Below are 23,442 nucleotides of genomic sequence, written 5' to 3' on the forward strand. Positions count from 1 at the left end.
AAAGACAATAGAAAGAGTGCCTAGTTTAAAAGACAATCCATATCATGAAGAGTTATAATAGGATAATTAAAGCTTATATTGCACAAATGCATAATATGACAAGAGTGTCCCTAGATATAAAGTATATTAGAAAAAGACAACACCCTTGTAAGGTAGATGTGCTTAGCCAAGAAGTTAAGTAAAGTCCAAAGATGATAATTAATCAAGTGAATAAAAATGAATTCCATGTGAAGAATATCATATGAGATTGAGTAGAGGGCAATAAATAGAATAATGTATGGTGGCATGAAAAAGACAACAGGAGAGTGTGAAGATAAAAGGTCAAAGAGAAGAGTTTCATGATAGTGGGTACAAAGGACAATCATAGTGTGTTTGGGAGGACACTTAGAGAAATGATGATAGTTTATTCACAAAAGGTTGTCATGATGATACCGTAATACCATGATCATTGTGGGTAAAATTTCATTATATTCTCGATAAGACTAGGCCAAGGGTTTCATGCTTGAGGTAATATTTGTTATTTCAACATTTCCATTATCATTTATCCTTTTTCCTTTTGAGGAAAAGCTCTCTTTTTCATGAATCACAACTATTATGGATGTGAACACATTAACATAGGGTTTGACTTAGGAAAACTACTATACAACACAACCATTCTTCCTAATTTATTGTGTGCACGCAGGCTCAAATTTGACAATAAGAGTGCTATATAGATATTTAGAGAAGACTAAATAGGTTGTGAAAACCTTTGAATACGTTAAAAACCTTAGATTAGGGTTCCCAACACATGTTTAGCTATTTTTTACTAGATTTTAGAGAGAGACCTATAGGACCTTTTGATTGTGAACTTGCTTTTTTTTTTATTTGCATAGACACCCTCAAATTGGGGAACCTAGCACACCAATCTAACACTTTTAGACCCAATTTTCAAATCTATGTTCCTGTTTATGTCAACTTTCTTGATTTGTCTTATTGTGTTAAATTTATATTATGTATTTTTGTTGTTATTTTTGAAAGATCATTTTATCACCAGTATAACTAGATCATACACTTCACAATCTCAAATCCATTGTAGCAAAGGAACATTAATTGAAGTGTTTAGCTCTCCTATTAGGACTTTAGATGAACTTTATTCATTATTCCAATGATATGCCATTGAAATTTGAGATATTGGTTGCATCCATAGGTCTAGGATCTTATTTCAATACACATCAACACACAATAATTATATGGGGTGAGTGGATTACCATGGGTTGAATCCATGCTATTTATGTGGAAACTATAAAAATTGAAAAGAGAAATAATAATATGCCACTCACAATGCAAGAAAACCACCTCTTTGTTCCAAAATAATTTGACCTTGTTTGCAATTTTTTCAAAAAATAAACCAAAAAGAAAAACCAAACTTTTGATTAAAATAATTGGTACTTGGTAAATATTTTGAAAAATAGGTCTAATTACACTGTATATCACTTTCCAATTCCACGAGAACCAAGAAAAATGAAGTGCTGAGTAAACAGTTTGTGAGATTGGAAGTGACAACATGCAGATCTAACTTCAATAGCTAATAAATATGACCAAAATAGAAACTTGAAAAGTTAACATACCATTTAAAATTTCTTGGATCAAATTTTTGGTAGTGTTTTGTTTACAAAACATATATTTATAAGCAAAAGTAATAACTTATTTTGTAAACATTGTACAATATGGGTTAAAATATAGTTCTAGGGGGTAATAGGGATCATCCCTTAGTTGTATGGAAAACTACCCATTAGTTTTGGGGGCTAGGCTTATGCACTATCCCCTAGTCATTGATATGACTACATGCAAGCGACTAGACATGGTTGGGCAGTGTAGCAATGACACAATTTGATGACAATGGTTTGACAGTTGTTGGCTAGCTATTGAATAAAGTAATAGTCACTAATAAATTACATCACCCAACAAAAATATTAGATCAACATGTTAGACTTTTGTGTAGGTACCCATTTTTTTAAAAACTTGTTAGAAATAAAAAAAAAACATGCCAAAATACAAAAAACCCATTAAATTTTGACACAAAATCGTTGAATTTTTTTACATGTGTACAAAGAGTTGCACAAACATGATAGGATTAGTGGATTTTGAATATATGATACCATACACATGAATAGATCAATGCAACTATATGGATTTTTAACAATGATTTTTGTGTAGCCCAAGACAAAAAAATTATCTCAATTTTGTTCTACTCAAAATTTGATGATTTGAAAGTCAATGTTTAAGTTTGTTTTGCACCAAGATGCACTATTGTGCTTTTTTTATTATGTTGGACCTGATTGTTGAACCTCATAGCTACCAAAAATCATGTACAACAAAAACAATTATCACAAAGAGAGGTAACAATTAGCTGATTTGGTATGCAACTCTTGAGAATTATATTGATTGAAAAAGTATAAATATTATATTGATCTAAAAATTATGATACATTATAATATCTAATAATGAATACTTATAATAAAAAATAATCCTCCAAGATGAAATCCTAGGAAAGGATAAAATTAGGCCATGACATGTGTCATCATCTTATGACTTAAGACATGAAACAAATGACCTAATTTTAGCTTAAGTATGCTAAAGTAAAAGAGACTTAATAATTAAAATTAATTAATTAAGTGGTTTCCTATTTAACTCTAATATTACTCTCCATTACTAACCTCCATGAAGATATCTTCACCAAGGTCAATGATAAATCTCCTGGTTGATATGGTTTCCCTTATGAATTCTACAAGGCTCTTTAGGGTTCTAGAGAAGACCTTCACAAGGTGTAGCTTGAGGCCTTTCAACCTAATTATTTAGGAAAATTTATTAATAAATGCAATATAAAGTCAATTCTAAAAAAATTTACAACTAGAAATTGAGCACAAAAATAATAATATATGAGAGAAAGTTTATATTAAACAAATTTACAATTTATAGTTGATCTCTCTATTGAATTTTTCCTATAAGATTATTCTTAAGGACCTAGCTTTGAAATTAAGTCAACTTGTTCTATAAATTTTCTATCATGAACAAATTAGTTTTATCAAAGCCAAGTTTATTGTTGTCACAAAAGTTTGCACCCTTGTTGAACACTAATGCTCAACAACCTTGTGAAACACGAAAACAACCTCCAAGTGTGGGATTTTGTGCATGTGAGGTTGAATCTCCAAAGAAGGGTGGCTTCCTTTCCAATCAGAGTGCAACGTTGGACCAACCCAACATATATAAGGCCTAATCTAATGATCTAGAGGGGAAAAGAGAGAAGGAATGCTGAAAGGGAAATGAGGGGGTGATGAACCTAGATTGAAATGTGTTTCTTTCCCTGCATGTGAATGCACAAGACACTAATAGACCACATAAAAGCATACAGAAATCTCAACCTATCAACTATCTCCAGATAAAATAGAAAAGGTTAGAACTTAACCTATATTGAGAGGGATTGAGAAAAGTATCCATAGTCAACACAACAAGCATATTTAACATAAAACTAAAAATCGGTGGTAGAAGACGAAATATTATCAAATAAGAGGTGAATAACACACAATGTATTTGATAATAGAGATAAGATAAAATAGATAATTTATTAACATGAAGCCAAGGCAATTATAGTTGTAGAAATCATAGTTTTCTATAAGAGAAGGGAGAAGAACCCTTTGAATATGTTACAAATTTGCCTTTATAGATTAGGCATAACTCAGATGAAACATTGGGTTTAGAAACCCTCAACAACTAGGGTTAGGTTACAAAAGAAGAGAAGTCAGATCGGACTAGACTGGTTTGATGTTGTGTGCCTAAAGATATGTCTCGCAACACTGGAAAATACCGCAATCCCTGAAATTATGAAAACCCCTACATTGGGATGGCATATGATATCCTTTGTTAGACTCAATAATCTTCTTTCTATAATAAATGGGCATGGGTGGCTGAGAGAACCTTTGCAAGGCTAAGGTAGAGTAATGACAATCGTCCCTCAACCCTCTGAAAGTGGTTTAAATAGATCAAATTTGATTTGGTTCGCCGATGGGGTCATAAACTGATTTTCAATCCATTAAGTCGGCAACCACCCTCGAATGTTAGTTTGAAAATCAATGTTCATTCTAGGTTTGAATTTAGGCTATATGATCTCCCTCCTCGTGCGTAGGTGGATGACAAAGATTATGCCATGAAGGCAAGCCCCGCCAACTAAATTACCTTTACTGTGGTATCGTAGCCAAGGATAAAACTTGCTCTTTAACCATTGAGATATTGCGATGTGACCTTTCCTCAACCATTTACAAGGTTACTACAACCCCGTAGGGGGAGAAAATGTTGTCCCCAAATGGCTACGGTAGAGCGGTAACAAATCTTTACACTATCAACATCTATCGCCATATCATAGGGGTCAAGTGATAGTTAGCCATAATCGCTGTGACTTTGCAATAACATCTTTTGTAATCCCACTGACATTCATCACTAAAACACAAAGGGAAACCTACCACGACCCCACCATCGAGTGGTAACACGGTAAATAACTCTTTGGGCCCCACCACCGCCAATGCAATATCGTGGGGGGAGCAAGATTTCTTTTCAAACCGCTACGATAATGAAATAAAGCATTAGCGATCATTGCCATATCGCAAGGGGGAACCTACCATGAGCTCTAATCACCGTGAAAAAGAGGTAAACAAAATATCACAAGGGGGACCGAAAGGAGAGTCCTAACTGCTGTGATAATGCGATAAACAATATAAGCCTCCTGCCTGCCAATAGCGGGTAAAAGGGGCCAATCTTGGTATGAAAAGGGGATCATCCAACTGGTGTATTAAGTGAAATAATCACCTGAGCCAATCAACAAAGAAAAAGAAAAAGGCTGAGAAACAACTAAGGCAAGAAGCCTTGTGGGTTTAGGGTTTTAGGCCTTAGGGAAGTAATAGGGCTTTAGTCAGTAGGTTATCTCAGACCGGTTATCTGCATGGCTAAGGTTGACACAAAAAGGGTCAACATTTCTGGTGACTCAGAGGGGATGGTAAGCCTACTTGGCATATGATCAGTAGCTTGGTGAAATTCAATAGGCTCGAAGTGAAGACTATAATATGATAAAAAACCTTTTCCTTGTAACTTGCAAAAGATCAAAATTTTTCCATTCCAAGGGGAATAGAAGGTGCTCGTGCGCTTCTTGAAACTTGTAACCTAACTAATATTTACAAGGGCTAGGATGCTAAGAACAACACTGAATCCTTAGCATAAGTTAAAAAAATTGGTCCCACCGGGCGTGCCATAAACTATTGTCACAAAAGTTTGCACCCTTGTTGAACACTAATGCTCAACAACCTTGTGAAACATGGAAACAACCTCCAAGTGTGGGACCTTGAACATGTGAGGCTGAATCTTCAGAGAAGGTCGAATTACTTTCCAATTAGAGTGTAGTGTTGGATCAACCCAACACTTATAAGGCCTAATCTAATGGTTTAGAGGGGAAAGGGAGAAGGAATGCTGAAAGGGAAATGAGGGGGTGACACACCTAGGTTGAAATGTGTTTCTTTCCCCGCCTTTGAATACACAAGACACTAATAAACCACCCAAAAGCATACATAACTCTCAATCTATCAACTATCTCTAGAGAAAATAGAAAAGATTAGAACTTAACCTACGTTGAGAGGGATTGAGAAAAGTATCCATAGTCAACACAACAAGCATATTTAACACAAAATTAAAAATTGGAGGTAAAAGAAGAAAGATTATCAAATAAGAGGTGAATAATACACAATGTATTTGATAATAGAGATAAGGTAAAACGGATAATTTATTAACATGAAGGCAAGACAATTACAATTGCAAAAATCATAGAATTCTGTAAGAGAAAAGGGAGAAGAAGGTCCTTTGAATATGTTACAAATTTGACTTTATAGATAAAGCATAACTCAGATGAAACACTTGGTTGAAAAACCTTAACCAACTAGGGTTAGGTTACAAAAGAAGAGAAGTCAGATCAGACTAGACTGATTTGATGTTGCGTGCCTGAAGATATGTCTCATAGCACTGGAAAAGGTTGCAATCCCTAAAATTATGGAAATCCCTTCATTGGGATGGCATCTGATATCCTTTGTCAGAATCAAAGGTCTTCTATCTGTAATAAATGGGCATGGGTGGTTGAGAGAATGTCTATAGGGCTAAGGCGAAGTAATGACAATCGTCCCTAAACCTTTTGAAAGTGGTTGAAATAGATCATATTTTATTTGGTTCGTCGATGGGGTCACAAGCTTATTTTTGACCCATTAAGTCGATAACCACCCTTGAGCATCAGTTTGAAAATCAACGTTCACTATAGGTTTGAATTCGGGCCATATGGACTTTCTCCTCGTGCACAGGTGGACAACAGAGATTGCGCCATGAAGGCCAACTCCGTCAACTAAATAACCTTTATCTTAGTATCGTAGCCAAGGATAAAAATTTCTCTTTAACTGTTGCGATACTACGATGTGACCTTACCTCGACCATTGACAAGGTTACCACAACCTTGGAGGTGGAGAAAATGCTATCCCCAAACGGTTGTGGTAGAGTGGTAACATATCCTTACACTGCCAACATCTATTGCCATATCGCAAGGGTCAAGCGATGGTTAGCCATAACCACTGTGCATTAACATCTTTCATAATCCCACCAGTGGTCATCACGATACCACGAAGTGAAACCTACCATGGCCCCACCATTGGGCAGTAGCATGGTAAACAACTCTTTGGGCCCCAACATTGCCATCACAATATCGTCAATGGGAGCAAGCTTTCTTTTCAAACCGCCACGATAATGCGATAAAGAATTAGCGGGCATCACCATACCACAAGGGGGACCTGACCATGAGCTCCGACCATCACGATAAAGTGATAAACAAAGTGGTTATCACAATATCACAGGGGCGACTGAAAGGCAAGTCCTAATCGCAACAATAATGCAATAAAAAATATAAGCTTCTCGCCTACTGGTAGTGGGTAAAAGGGGCCGCTCTCGTTATGAAAAGGGGACCCTCCAGGCGGTGTATTAAGTGAAATGACCATCTGAGCTGGTCAACGAAGAAAAAGAACAAGGCTAAGAAACAACTAAGGCAAGAATCCTTGTGGGTTTAGGGTGTTAGGCCTTAAGGAAGTAATAGGGCTTTAGCCAGTAGGTTATCTCAGATCGGTTATTTGCATGGCTAAGGTTGACACAAAAAGGGTCAACATTTATTGTATCTAAAAAATATAATTATCATTTAGGAAGGTATGGAATAGGCTTGTCAATCCCAACAAATAGTAGTTTTTAGTGAAATCTACTTTGCTAAAGCTTGTAATCGTATCAAATAGCTTTTTATTTTAGTTATGCTCCAAGACCTTAGTTTTGGGGCTAGATTTATTCAATATGTTTGAATTTTCTTTTTAGATGCTTCAACTTGTATTATTATTAACAACCATCAATCTTCAACCTTTGGCCATTTCAAATCTATCTATCAAGGCTACCCTTTGGTTATACCCTTCATGTTCTTGCTACTAAAGGGTTTGGGTACTTGATTGTGCATGCTATTTTCCAATAGCTAGTCAAGGGTATCTCTCTTCCCAATTATTTTGCTAAATTTTTGAAGGGGCACTTTGTTCATGATTCTCTAATGACTAATTTGGAAGAGAAAGACAACATCAAACATTGTCTTCATTACCTAGATATATTTTGCAAATATTTTTAATTTAGCATTCAATGGTAGAAAACTTAATGTTATTATTGTTCTATGCTCCCCAAGCCTCCTGAGATTGATTCTTTTAGTTGGAAGTGGATTGACCATGGTCGGAAGATTTTGTAGATTTTCGGGCATTCCTATTTCTTTCTAATCTTCAACTATTTTATTGCAAGTATTGATCTTTAGAATTGATTTTTTGTTTTGTTTTAGTGGATCATTAATCCCTTATCTCTTACAAGGAGATTTTAATTTTTTTCTAAAATTATAGAACCCATTGTGTGCATTAATTTTCCTAGTAGGCTCATTTGAATACTTCCTACTAGAAGCTTGGAAACATTCTTAGGAACTTTCTCTGGGCTTCCTCTAATAAGTACAAAGGGTTTCATAGAGGGGTTATATAGGAGTATTGTTGTCTCCCTCATAACTTAGGGGGCTTGGGCCTACTTTCTATTCAATGCTAGGGTATTACTCTTTGTGTTAAATTGATCATTAGAGCTCTTGATGGTAATGTGGCTTGAAAAGTCTTTGTGCAATATTGCATTTTGTCAAGTGTTCCTCTTGGGAAATAGACTAAGAAGGGGATTGAGGTTCACACCCTTCTCATTATAAAGGATCCTATTCAAATTTGGGGGGATTTTGATATCAAATGCAATTAGGAAGCTTGGGAAGGCATGCATCCTTGGATTCCTTGGAATGCCATTAGATTCCACATTGGTCTTTTCATTAATCAACATTCTCTTTAGTGGTCCCTAGTTCTTACTTTTTAAGATCGTGCCCTAGCTTGAATTCCTTGGAAGTACACCTTTTGATTTTTCAAGAAAGGGACCATGACTCTTCCTAATTTGTTTTCTAGACGTACAAGGAACTTTCTCTCATGCTTTGAAGGCAAGGATATGTTTAATTTGTACACTCAAGACTAGAAGACCTACAAGGAGCTTATTGTTTTGCATCATCAGATATTATCCACAAGATCGGAGTTCATAATTTCAAAAAATGGTGTAAATATTGGAAAAGGTATCCTAACACACCATTCCAAAATTATTTCAATAGGGGCATTTCTAGCTTTCACCTCATTTGCCTATGGTCCTTGTTTTGAACTAGAGATGGTTACTTAAATCTCCTTTGAGTATTTGACATTGTAGATTCACCACTATCTACTAAGCTAATATTCCACCCAAACTTTCTCATTTTGCTTGGTGCATTTTATTTAAAGACCTTCTTATCGATTTTAAATTTATCCATCTTAAAATTAAAAATTCCAAATGTCATTTTTTGGTCATTGAGAAATGCCTTTTTAATTAAAAAAAATAAAATAGTAATAGTAATGCTTATTAAGAGAAGAGAAAGTAAAATACAATACTCAACTTTTGAGAGAACATTCATCCAAATAATAACAAGGGGCTCCTCAAAGCCCTCTTTTATCTCATAAATTCGTTTTGTGATGCAATGATCATAAATAAGTCAGAGAATTAAATATTTTAATCTTTAATTAATTTTTGTTCTCATATAAATGTAATAACCTTTCAATATTGGATTGTCTTTTCGACTTCCGATGTAAACATAAATGTAGTGGTTGTTCAGCTTCTTTGAAAGCTTATAAATAAGCCCAATTTGAATCCAATTGCAAGGAGTTGGAGAGTTATGGAGTTACAGAGTTATAGGCATATGCTCCTTCACAAGATTGCCTAAATTGTACCGGCTTAGGCATACAACTCTCTTTTACAGAGTTTGCCCAAATTGGATACATTCCCGGCATACAACTCTCTTTTACAGAGTTTGCTCAAATGGGATAAATTCAAGGGCACACAACTCTCTTTCATAGAGTTTGCCAAAAATTGTATGGTTCTTACATATTTTCAATGAAATGAAATTTTATATGATTTGTTATGTGTTTACTATACCACAAATTCTGCTTTGGGTATTGTACAAAATAATTCAGATCATGCAATCAGTGAAGTTGCCGCATTGCGAAAATCAAGTCGTGGGTTTAAATTCGACGGAATATTTTTGACACAGCCGGCACGTTGTTTCCTGTGCCGTTGTAAAGACCGTTGTTTTCTGAGCATCCAAGTCACACAAAAAGATACAAAAATCTGTGCCGCAAATCAGTTTAACGGCTGTAGAATGTTCGAAACGTCGGCCGGCTCTCTTTATAAACATGTAGAAGATATATAATATAATTACGTAGACAAACACAAGACTATCAACAGGAAATAGGAAGGAAATCGGATTTGAGTAGATAAAAGATGGAAAGTGTGTGTGTGACAGGAGCAGGAGGATTCATTGCCTCCTGGCTTGTCAAGATGCTTTTGAGCAGAGGATACACTGTAAAAGGAACAGTCCGCAATCCTGGTCAGTATTTACTTTCACCAACATTATATATTTTATAAGCATCGATCTCATGTAGTTATGAATGAGGATTAAATTTGAAATTATGTGCAGACGATGGAAAATATGGGCATCTGAAAGAGTTGGAAGGGGCGGAAGAGAGACTTGAGCTTGTAAAGGCTGATCTTCTAGACTATGACAGTTTGATAAGGGCTATCAGAGGGTGTAAAGGAGTCTTTCACACGGCTTGTCCTATTACTGAAGATCCGGTATGTACACACACTTTCATTGTATTTTGTTGTTATCTGTTTGGTATAAACTCGTGTAATTTCATGTTAAATTTGTCAATTGATGAGTAACCATTATCTTTTTTATCTGCTCTGCTGTGAATTGACTCTCTTTCTGCCCTCTCAACTGTGAGATATATCAGTTGGAAAAAACTTAAAATTTGTTGATTTTATTCCAGTAATTTATTTCTTTTCCTTAAGAAATATATTGGGTGCTCACTTCCACAGGCACTAGTTGTGGAGGCCGCTGTGAAGGGCACTGTAAATGTATTGAAGGTCTGCAACAAAGAGGGAGTGAAGCGTGTAATACTTACGTCCAGTATCGGTGCCATTTACCTCGATCCCAACAGGAATCCACAAGCCATAGTCGATGAAGACTTCTGGAGCGACCTTGATTACTGCATTCAAACCAAGGTAAACTAAACGCACCATTATTTTTGAACGTTTATAACTACTCTTTATGGTCCAACACTGTTAAATCTCCTCTCTTTCTCTTGGCACAGAATTGGTATTGCTATGCAAAGACAGTAGCAGAGAAAGCAGCATGTATGTATGCAGAGGAGGTGGGTATGGATTTGATAAAGATTAATCCCACTATAGTGTTGGGTCCTCTGCTCCAAAGCACTTTGAATGCGAGCAATGGTCATATTTTAAAATATTTAACTGGTGAGCTAATACTATCCTAATTCTTTTCTGCTTTCCCATTCCTATTCATGGAAATGAGATTAATTGTTTTGTTTTAATCTTTCTAGGGTCTGCGAAGACATATGTTAATGCAACTCAGGTTTACGTTGATGTGAGAGATGTAGCGAGAGCGCATATACTGCTCTACGAAACTCCCTCTGCCTCTGGTCGATATCTGTGTGGAGAAAGAAGTCTGCACAGAGGAGAGCTTGTGGATATGCTAGCACAAATGTTCCCACAATACCCACTTCCTACCAGGTATGGATTTTTATCATTGTCATTGCCCCCTGAATAGTTATTTATGACATGATTTAGGACATGGGTTTTCACAATCTTCCCCTTCTCTGCAGGTGTTCAGACCAGGAAAATCCAAGGAAAGTGGCGTACAAATTCAACAATCAGAAGCTGAGGGAATTGGGTCTCTCATTTACGCCCATAAAGGACTGTTTGACTGATACGGTGGCCAGCCTAAGGGACAAGGGATTTCTTCCTTAGCAAGCCTCCTCATGGAAGGAAATCAAAGGATATATATGTAAATGGATGATAGCATATATTTATATTTATTTCTAATTCACTGGATAAGTGCATGATTTATTATTTATAATAAATCATTTATATTTTATATATAGATTAATTTTATAATATTATTTGTCTTAACATGATGTTTTGGCTGGATTTCATGGAGGGAGCTTCTTACAAAATTCAGTGAGTGCTATTGAGATATTTTAAGATTATTTTAAAGTGGGTGGTCTCATAAATTTTATAGTACACTTTAGCTTAAAAGTTCAAGCTTTGAAATTTATGCAAATTCTGATGTCATGAATTTTGTTATTTAGCATATTCAATTCGCATGAATAAATAAATATAAAAAAATAAAAAATAAATTTCCAATCCCTCACCTTTTCAATAAATAGCATTTAAAAAAATAAAATTGATGGGACCTTTCGCTCCTAGAAAATAAATCCTAAAGTCCCCTTTCATGGGACCCCAACCTTAATCATAATTTTTTTTTGTATTTTAAATTTTAAAGGTTATAAGGCTAGATTTAAAGAAGTAAGGTTTTATATTTCATTTAAATGATTTTATCTTATTACTTGTTTAAAGACACCCCCTATAAACTAAGGGGTCCAGTATCACATGGGCTGGGGGGAGACTAGACCTCGTGACCTCATGCTTTACCATTGGAAGCTCTCACCAGTCGAGTGAAGCTCTATCCCAATATTAAAATATTATTTTTATTTTAATGGTAATATAAGATTTAATTTTTATAAAATATTTAATTTTTAATTTTTTATAAATAAAATGAATTGAAATTATATATACATCAAAAATAAAATCAATGTTAATAGATTTCTAATAAATTTGTCTCAATAATGCAAATATAAATGAATTTTAAATGGGTTGTGTTGTTTATTTTATATTTTTTAAAATTATATGATAGTTTTTCTTGAACTATACCAAATATTTATAAAAGATTAAAACACATTTTAAATTTTCACACAACAAATTAAGTCATAACATTATGTAGTAATTGGTACAAATCTCTTTGATTGAGCGTGTAAGTTAAACATATTTGTCATTTTTAAATAAATAACTTTCTTGACTTTATTTTGTCCAAACAACAAACCAAAACTATTAATTCAACAATTGGGTAAGTTTTTGGTTAACTCCCCTCTAGATTTTCTTAAGGTATAGCTCCCTTTTTAGATCAAATTTTAAAATTTTTAAAATTATAAAATGGGGGTGTACTTTTAACTAGAAAACAAGAAAGGAAACTTAACATTTATCTGTACTCATGAAGTAAATGTGGTAAGAATCTCTCTATAATCGAATATGAAAATAATGAATTTCACACAATATTTCAACACGCAGATTGAAATATCAATTAATTTGAATATAAATTTTAAATATTTCACCATAGTGAGAAAGGGAACAATGCTTGGTAAATGGATATCACACTCACATATAAGCATGAAACTAGACATAAATTGAAGTCCACAACTTTGTAATAAATATAATAGCATTGACATTCAAATTTACATGCACACAAACTTGTAAATTCATTCCAAATGGGATTTTTATTTTTTATTTTTTTCCTTTTGATTGAGTCTCACTATCACAAAAATATGTTGGGGATCAAAATTTTGATCCTTTACAATGTCTTTTGGTTACATATATAAAGGTTTCCAAATGTAACTGTCAAGGAGTCTTGAAACTACTTCAAAAAAATAATTAATTTTTAAATACAATGAGACATATTTTAAAAAAAAATATTCCAAAGGAAAAAAAGACTAAGGTTGAGTTGGTGCATTCTAAGGGCTTCTGGTGCTTGTTGGGTTTCTACTCTGGCTTTGTAATCCATGAGCACTTGAGTGAGAGTGGATATCTCCATATGTTGAGAAATTGTGACATTCTTGTTCCTCAACTTTCAAAGAATTTTATTTGTACAAGTGTTGTCTATCTAAGCAGTAAAGTTTTCTCCAGGTGATTCTTGTACCAAGATAGAGATGCATCAATCTTTGAAAATATTTTAATAATTTCCTTGCAAAAGTTCTCTATGACTATCAACAATTTGTTTGCCTAAGGAAGCTCATTTCTCTTTGAACAGACTTGCAACTAATGTTCACTACCTCAGGACAAGATACAAAAGATCTGTTGAGGAAACTCCCTATCTTCAAGTAGGGTACATGAATATATGAGTTACAATTACAATATATTTATATAATTTAAATTAAATTTATAAATTAAAAAATATTTCAAAGAAATGTTATCTATACCATTGCGGGGTGGTTGGTTCTAAAAGAAATAATCCATTTTAGTTAAAAAAGACATTTCCATTGAATATATATTGCCAAATTACGTTTGGCCATAACTGAGCATCTTATCTTAGAAGAATCAATGTCAGATAAGATGCATGGGTTCCATTTATAATTGTTCCAAAGTAAACACGTTTTGTTTGGAGCATCGACCGAAGAGAACGATGAAATGACAGCCCCAAAAAGTTGTATTGAATTTTTTCGGCATTTTATTATTGTCTTTTTATGCGACTTAATTTTTTATAGTTATTGATTTGGTTTTTGAGTGGTAATGATCTACTTGGATCTTTTATCCGTGCATGGATTAAAAAGTATACATTTCAAAGTGTTGTCCTATTTAAAGAAGTTTTGTACTTAAAATTACCAATACTTATGAATAAATGTCCTAATATTTATGTGCTGTGGGTATCAATAAAGGTGTACAAATGGTTCAATTATGATCCAAAAATATTAAAAAATGAGCGACTATTGATAAATGTGAAATTTATTAATAGACTTCAAATTATCGTTTTTTAGGTTTCTTTAAAGTTAATAATTGAAAAGTTAGGTGTACAAGAAATAAATGATTGTTGTAACTATAATGACTAATGATGCTCTTCTCTTAGATGCAATAATTTATCTTAATGTGATCTCATTCAGTGAATCTTGTTGAAAATTTTTAAATTTTGTTTTTAAAAGTATTTCAAAATGATGAGATTTTTTTCTAATTAATAAGTAATAGATTGTTTTTTTAAATCGATAGTTCGGCAGCTTACCACATCAACGAAAATTTCGGTCTGCACGGAAGTCAATTGTGCCCAATGCCCATTCAAAAAAAATGGTCCACAAATGAGTTTTGGATGTTTTAAACAGCTGCGAAAAATTCGGATCATGGTCCAAATCTCTCTATAAATAGGCGACGGCAGAACAGAAGAATATAAGAAGGAAATTGGAATTGAGGGTGAGAAGAAGGGAGAGATGGAAAGTGTGTGTGTGACAGGAGCAGGAGGGTTCATTGCCTCCTGGCTTGTCAAGATGCTCTTGAGCAGAGGCTACACTGTAAAAGGAACAGTCCGCGATCCTGGTCAGTATTTGTTTGAATCCACATTATACAAATTTATAAGCAACTCAAATAGTTATGAATGAGGAATACATTTCGAATCATGTGCAGATGATAAAAAGCATAAGCATCTGAAAGAGTTGGAAGGAGCAGAAGAGAGGCTTGAGCTTGTGAAGGCTGATATTCTGGACAATGACAGTTTGATAGCAGCAATCAGAGGGTGCAAAGGGGTCTTTCACACAGCTTGCCCTATCATTGAAGATCCGGTATGTATGATTATTCAATTGATAAATGTGCATGAAATATTGTTAAGAGGAGATTTAATTGGTGGGTAGTGGCACTTTCACAGGTGCAAGTAGTTGAGGCCGCTGTGCAGGGCACTGTAAATGTATTGAAGGCCAGCAAAGAAGAGGGAGTGAAGCGTGTGATACTTACGTCCACCATTGGTGCCATTTACCTTGACCCCAACAGGAATCCGCAACCCATTGTCGATGAAGACTGCTGGAGCGACCTTGATTACTGCATTCAAACCAAGGTAAACATGATTTAATTTGTTCGTTCAGATTCAGGGAAAGATTTGTAAACTATCTACATATCCAACATTGATTGTTAAATTAATTTCTTGTGTTTCAGAATTGGTATTGCTATGCAAAGACAGTGGCAGAGAAAGCTGCGTGTACTTATGCAGAAGAGGTGGGTATGGAGTTGATAAGGATTAATCCCAGTATTGTGTTGGGTCCTCTGCTCCAGCCCACTATGAATGCCAGCACTGCTCATGTTTTGAAATACTTAACTGGTGAGCTTCAGCTAATACTATCCTACCTAATTCCTTTCTGCTTTCCCATTCAAATTCATGGGAATGAGATTAATTGTTTTGTTTTGATCCTTCTAGGGTCGGCGAAGACATATGTTAATGCAACTCAGGTTTACGTGGATGTGAGAGATGTGGCGAGAGCGCATATACTGCTCTATGAAACACCTTCTGCCTCTGGTCGATATCTTTGTGCAGAAAGAAGCTTGCACAGAGAAGAGCTTGTGGATATGCTAGCACAAATGTTCCCACAATACCCACTTCCTACCAAGTATGGATTTTTCTATTAATTCTGAATGTTTATATCATGATTTGGGTTTTGTCAATAGTTGAGTAATGTACATCTCAATTCATTTCGCTGTAGGTGTTCGGATGAGGTAAATCCAAGGAAAGTGGGATACAAATTCAGCAATCAAAAGCTAAAGGAATTGGGTCTCTCATTTACTCTCATAAAACAGTGTTTGGCTGACACAGTAGGCAGTCTGAGGGACAAGGGCTTTCTTCCCTAGCTATATGAGATCAGTATTAAGCCATATCATTCAAGAAAATCAAATCTTGTTGCCCTGGACACTATTCTCACGTTTTTTAAGAGTTGGATTCAACATTGCAAATTAGTATGCATTTCAAAGATTTTTTTTTTCGATATATTTATGATGTTGGAGTCTTGCATTTAACAAGACTTCATTTTTTTATGGGCTCTTCATTCTTGATGGGCTCATGAGGACCTTTTAATTTCAGTAATAGAACAAAGACCCATTTAATATATTTAGTTTTCTGGTAAATGATTTATATTATTGTTGTACTAACTATATTATTAAATAAATGACATTAAAATCTTAATTTGTACTTAAATTAAAATTTATGATGTTCAATAAGAGGATAAGGTTGTACATTTATCATTTAATGATTAGTATTTGTTTATAACTAGCATACTTATATTTGAAAAATTTATGTAGAATACACGAGAGCTATCTTGAGAAAAACTAAACTAATAAAATTTAGAAATATTTAACATTCATAAATATGAGCAAATAAAGAGATTTATTATGAGAAATAATTAAGCAAAGTTTAAATCAACAAAACATGAAAAATCTTTTTAAATTTAATTTGAAAATGAGTGAAGTATATTGTTAAAAATAGAATTTAGTTTAGTAGAATAGGGATGGAATAAGAAATGACATTGCTGCTATCATTGAAAATCTAAGAATTCTTCCTTTAATATATATTCTATTACAATTTTATTCTAACACCAAAATAAAATCATTATATAAAAAGGGTAACAAAAAAAATAAATATTAAAGAATAATTCATATAAGTAAAGTATTTTGAATTTAATTTAAAAATAATGCTCGAGCATTTAACTAGTACAATTTGGAAATATTTAACATTTATAAATATGAGCAAATAAAGAGATTTATTATGAGAAATAACTAAGAAAAGTTTAAATCAACAAAACATGAAAAATCTTTTTAAATTTAATTTGAAAATGAGTGAAGTATATTGTTAGACATAGAATTTAGTTTAGTGGAAGAGGGGATGGAATAAGAAAATAACATTGTTGTTATCATTGAAAATCTAAGAATTATTTCTTTAATATATATTCTATTACAATTTTATTCTAACATCAAAATAAAATCATTATTTATAAAGGGTAACAAAAAAATAAATATTAAAGAAAAATTCATTTAAGTAAAGTATTTTGAATTTAATTTAAAAATAATGCTTGAGCATTTAACAAAAGAGAATCAATAAAAGTTGTTTTCAGTTATTATTAATTTTTTATGAATTAATAGTTAGTTATTTTTTCAAAGCATTGGGAAAATGATTCTTTTGTTAGCATACAAAGTCAATCCAGCTGCCAAATGAGAATAATCAAATGGATGGAATGATTATAAGTTTACAAATCTTTAAGAGATTTTAGCCTTCTTGTGGCTATCTTTGATTGACACAAATTTTATTAAGGAACACTTGGAAGGAAAGTAGAAATGTTTGTTCTCCTGCACACTGGCATTATGTATAATATCAGATTGTACCACAATGGTGAGGGTATGAAGAAGAGAGAGTGACACAAAACAACACAACCAATATGGAGAGAAAGCAGAGTGTTTGACTTTATGCATGGATTGTTAGGGTTTAGGCAGATCCGGAGAAAATACAAATTAACAATTATATGCAGATACAAACACAAAAGATTTAACGTGGTTTACACAAGATGGGCTACATCCACATAACATAACTAGTGAGCTGGTAGCTCCCACTGGATAAAACTCCTGTACTCGACTATCCCTTAATTCCATAATTTTCAGTCAAGAAGGCCGAGAGAAATTGAGGAGGAAATCAACTTCTCTCGTGGGACTACCTTCGTGAACATATCTATAGGATTGTCACTTGTATGAATCTTCTCAAGCCATAACTGGCCATCCTCCAAAACAGACCATATGAAGTGGTACCTGAGTTGAGTGAGTTTTGTCCTCGAATGAAGAGAGAAATTATTTGCAAGATGAATGACACTCTGGCTATCAGTAGACAATGGGCTATCCTCCTGCATTTGGCCCAATTCCTCTAGAAAATGTTGTAACCAAATCATCTCCTTGCTAGCTTCAGTAGCAGCTACATACTCATCCTCAGTGGTTGAAAGAGCAACAACCTTTTGCAGTCTAGAAATCCAACTAACTACAGTTCTCCCTACAATAAAAACATACCCTATAGTACTCCTCCTTGTATCAATATCACCTGCCAGATCGAAGTCAACATATCCTCGTAGAGAAGCATTTGATCCTTTGAAACATAATGCCTTGCTATAAGTACCTCTCAAATACCTGAGAATCCATTTGACAACATTCCAATGTTCCATTCTCAGATTTCTCATATTCCTACTCACAACTCGCACTGCATGTACAATATCTAGCTGTGTGCATACCATCACATACATCAGACTGCCAATAGATGATGAATACGAGATGTTAGACATTTTATTTACCTCTTCTTGTGTCTTCAGACACATCTCCTTAGTCATTTTGAAATGACTAGTCAAAGGTGCAACAATTGCTTTTGCATTCTGCATGTTAAATCTTTTCAACACCTTCTTTATATACTCACTTTGGGACAAAGTTAATGTTCTATTTTTCTTGTCTCGTGAAATCCTCATACCAAGGATTTGCTTAGCTGCACCCAAATTCTTCATAGCAAATGACTTTGCTAATTTCTATTTAAGCTCATTTATATGCTACATGTTAGACCCAACAACAAGCATGTCATCAACATAAAGTAACATGATAATATAATTGCCATTATCCAATCTCTTAAAATAAACACAATGATCAGAATGATATCTGTGATAACCTTGTTCAACCATGAAACTATCCAATTTTAAATACCATTGTCGGGGTGCTTGCTTAAGGCCATACAGGCTCTTGTTCAACCTGCACACTAACTCCTCCTTGTACCTTTGACCTTATATCCCCATGGTTGCTGCATGTAGATTTTCTCCTCCAAATCCCCATGGAGAAAAGTTGTTTTAACATCTAGTTGTTGAAGATTAAAGTCTTTTGCAGCCACAAGATTTAGAACAGTTCTAATTGAAGTCATTTTTACTAGAGAAAATATTTCATCAAAATTTATTCCCTTTTTCTATGCAAAACCTTTAACCACGAGTCTAGCCTTATATCTTTTCTATCCTCCAGCCTCCTCCTTTAGCCTATAAACCCATTTATTTGGCAAGACTATTTTTCTTGTAGGTAAGGGGACTAAGTCCCAAGTCTAATTCTTCATCAAGGAATCCATTTCCTCTTTCATGCCTAGCTCCCACTGTTGTTTGGCATCCACCTGCATTGCTTCTTCATATCTTTCTGGTTCACCAGAACCAATTAATAAAATAGAATACAAAGAAGGAGAAAATATTTCAGGAGGCCTACTTAACCTCGTAGAACATCTAACACTTGCAGGAGTTTGTGGGATATTTTGTTGTTGCTGAGCATCAGGTACCAATGGCATTTTATATTCAAGAATCTCATCTAGCACCACATATTCCTTTTTGACCCGTTCATGCTTCTTTTCCTGCATCTGTTCTTTATACATGTGACCTTCTCATTGAATATACCATCTCTACTTCTAATTATCTTATGATTTTCAAAATCCCATAATCAATAACTAAACTCATCCATTCCATATCCAATGAAGGTACATTTTTGAGATTTAGTATCAACTTGGTTCTGTTTTCTTTATCAACATGGACAAAATTTTCACAACCAAAGGTTTTTAGAAAAGAATAGTTTACCTTTTTACCAATCCATGCCTCCTCTAGAATGCCACCATCCAAAGGATTCGAAGGTCCTCTATTTATCAAATAAACAACAGTATGTACAACATTTGCCAAAATTGTAGGGGCAGACCAACATGCAATCTCATGCTTCTTCCACGCTCCATGATGGTCCTATTCATTCTCTCAGACACACCATTTTCTTGTGGGGTTCTTGGAATTATTTTTTGCCTTCGAATTCCATTGAAAGATAAATAATATTCAATTTTTTTTCTGCAATACTCACCCCCATTATCAGATCTGAGACACTTCAACTTTTTTCCTGTCTCATCTCAACCAAAGCTTTCCATTTCTTAAAAGTTTAAAAACCATCTGATTTTTGTTTTAAGAAATATACCCATGTTTTCCGAGTTGCAACATCTATAAAAATAAAATAACAAGAGCCACCAAGAGATGATACCTAAGCCGGTCTCCATACATCTGAATGCACAAGCTCTAATTTATCACTCTTCTTCTCTTTCCCAACCTTGAGAAATCTAACTATTTTCTGTTTATCATAAACACAATTTTCACAGTTGTCTAATTCAATTTGCTTCAATCCCGACAACAAATTTTTAGAGTGAAGTATTTTCATCCCTTTCTCACTCATGTGCCCAAGTCTATGGCACCACAATTTTGAATCCGTCCTTGCAACATCTATTGTTGTTGTCCTTGCAACAAATTTTTCTATAACAACTAAGGTAGAATAAGTATTACCAATACATAAATACAATGTGCCTACCTTTGCACCTTTAGCTACTACTAATGCACCTTTAGTGACCTTCCAGACATTGTCTGTGAAGGTAACTGTGCAACCTTCACTATCTAGTTGTCCTACATAAATTAAATTCCTTAAATTAGGAACATGCCTTACCTCTTGCAAGAACCAGTCATTTCCATTCTACAACTTGATCTTTATCTTGCCTTTTCCAACAATCTGACATGGCTCATCATCACCCAAATATACCTGTCCAAAATCACCTTGAACATAATCTAGAAAATATTTTCTATGGGGTGTAGCATGAAATGAAGCCCTTGAATCTATTACCCAAGACTCATTAACATTATCTAAACACAAAATCAAGGCATCTTGTAAAGTATTACTTGCAACATTAGCTTCCTTACTGCCATCTTAATTTCCATCTCCTTGTTTTTTTTTGAGACTAGCAATCTTCTTTAAATGTCCTGGCTTTTCATAGTACCAACAATCCTTTTTTCCTCTAGATTGAGAGCATCCTTTCTTTGACTTCCCTCGTGACTTCTCACTCCCGGGACCTTTTCCTCTTTCCTTTGATCTTCCCCTATTCTCTACATTCAAAATAATACTCGATGAATGTTGAAGTCTCACCTGTGCTTTTCGGTCATATTTCCTCTCTTAGGATAACACCAACAACATCATCAAATTTTAAAGTATTTGAACTAGAGACAGAGTTACAACCATAACCAAGCCATTCCAACTTTCTGGCAAAGAACATAAAATTAAGAGAGCCCTAACCTCTTCATAAAAGTTAACTTTTATAGCAGTCAATTGGCTGATAACTATATTAAATTCATTTAAATGATCTGCTACAGATCCTCCCTTACTCATTTTCATATTAAACAAACGCTTCATAAGAAATACCTTATTCAAAGTTGAGGGTTTCTCATACAGTTTAGCCAGTGTTGCCATTAGATTTGAAGTCATCGTTGCTTTTGATATATTGAATGCTATAGACAATGCAAGGCACAACCGATGGTTCCGAGTGCCTTTCTGTCTAGAATATCCCAATCTTCATCTGACATCGTAGTCAATTTCTTTGACTTTCCTTCCAGTGGCCACCATAGATCCTTTTGATACATGCAATCCCCTATTTGCATTTTCTATAACTGATAATTGTGGCCATTGAACTTCTCGACCTTGAATTTGGTTTCTTCCATTGCTCCCACTTAAATCTGAAAGTCACTGCCAATTTACATAAATACATGAATCTAATACAATTGTTAGGGTTTAGGTAGATCTAGAGCAAATACAAATTAACAATTATATGCAGATACAAACACAAAAGATGAAGAAAAATGCATAACACAGATAACACAAAGATTTAACGTGGTTCACCCAAGATGGGATACATCCACAGAACACAGTCGTCCAATCTTTTATTATTATCCAATAAATCAGTACAACACCATTATAATGCCTTTTTACAATCTAGTTGCTTATAACAAGTAAATTTTAGGGCAACACTCAAAGTCGATTATTTTTAGGGGTTTTTTCAATGTCGATTTTTTCAACAAAAAATGACATTTTTTTTTCCCTCGGGGGTTGCCTTAAATTTTCTTCATTCAACTCAAAAGGCTCAAGAACCTCAAAAACACCTGCCAAATTGTCAAAATTGGAGATCAAAAAATTCTTTGCAGTTTTTTAGAAAGTTACCATTTCCCCAAAGATTGCATTTTTAGAAAGTTTCTATTTTTGAAAACTTTATATTTTTGGAAACTATCTATTTTTGAAAAATTTCTATTTTAAAAAAATTTCTATTTTTAAAAAATTTCTATTTTCAAAAAGTTGCTATTTTTATAAACTTTCAATTTTTGGGAACCCTTCAAGCCTTCCAAACCATAAAAAGAAACAATTGGTTTTTTGCCCATAACTTCATTATATGAAATTAAATTGGGCAAACAAGATATCATTGGAAAGTTGGTTCAAAGGGCTATCCAATTTTGTAGGTAGTTTGATCATATTATGTAACAATTTTTCATACCAGACCTCCAAATTCAACTATCAGTTTCACACTTTTAGGGTCATAACTTGCGCAAATAGACTTCATTTTTTTACTTCAGCACATTGGAAAAAGTTTGTGGAGTCACTTATTTAGATCTATTTCTAGATTTTTCTTCATAAAAATTTCATTCATTCTTTTGTGTTTTCACTTCACGATTGATTACTTGGTTATTCTAGCTCTTGGAATATTTTTTTTGCATTGGATGGATTCTTTTGGGCTTTCTTACATGTATTTGCAATACTTTTCCCGATTTGGGAATTTTAAGCATCCTTTATAAAAACACTTCTTTGATTGTAGATGCAATGAGGTAAAATGCCACTCTTGTGTATGGGTTTTTGGGATTTTAGATATTTTATTGTGCCTTATTTTGTACATGCATTGTATTATAAAGCTCCATGGGGGGTTGTGTAGTGCCTTTTATTTTGCCATCACACCTTTTTCGAGTGAGTGTCTATCCACGATAACATTGAATTTTAGAGATTCTTGTCCCATGCACGTGTGCATTTGTTTCATGCCCTTTTTCAGTTGCAGGTACCTTCTCAAGCACATTTAGATTCTCCTTCATGGTGATACATAGTTTTAATGGACCTATCATGCCTCTCCCTTGTTAGCATCAGAGGGGTTTTCTATTGTTGGTGATAATGCTTCCTTGGTTTTTCTTTTGAGTTAGACCCTCTTGCATTCTAATTTTGTGGAGGCAACCTTCCATTTCCTAT

At 34.1% G+C, this 23,442-nt stretch overlaps 2 protein-coding genes across 2 annotated transcripts; both read left to right on the forward strand.

Moving 5' to 3' along the window:
* The first annotated feature begins 9,903 nt into the window (after window positions 1-9,903).
* Window positions 9,904-11,585, forward strand: LOC131055810 (cinnamoyl-CoA reductase 1-like). Its single transcript, XM_057990154.2, has 6 exons — window positions 9,904-10,054; window positions 10,145-10,299; window positions 10,546-10,731; window positions 10,821-10,983; window positions 11,070-11,259; window positions 11,352-11,585. The coding sequence occupies exons 1-6, from the start codon at window positions 9,949-9,951 to the stop codon at window positions 11,494-11,496; spliced, it is 945 nt and encodes a 314-aa protein (XP_057846137.2). The 5' UTR covers window positions 9,904-9,948; the 3' UTR covers window positions 11,497-11,585.
* A 2,812-nt stretch (window positions 11,586-14,397) lies between these two features.
* LOC131055808 (cinnamoyl-CoA reductase 1-like) lies at window positions 14,398-16,404 on the forward strand. The gene is made up of 7 exons (XM_059217787.1): window positions 14,398-14,455; window positions 14,713-14,880; window positions 14,968-15,122; window positions 15,206-15,391; window positions 15,490-15,652; window positions 15,749-15,938; window positions 16,032-16,404. The coding sequence occupies exons 1-7, from the start codon at window positions 14,398-14,400 to the stop codon at window positions 16,174-16,176; spliced, it is 1,065 nt and encodes a 354-aa protein (XP_059073770.1). The 3' UTR covers window positions 16,177-16,404.
* The last annotated feature ends 7,038 nt before the right edge of the window (window positions 16,405-23,442 follow it).

Source organism: Cryptomeria japonica, chromosome 3 (assembly GCF_030272615.1).
Source record: "Cryptomeria japonica chromosome 3, Sugi_1.0, whole genome shotgun sequence".
Taxonomy (NCBI): Eukaryota; Viridiplantae; Streptophyta; class Pinopsida; order Cupressales; family Cupressaceae; genus Cryptomeria; species Cryptomeria japonica.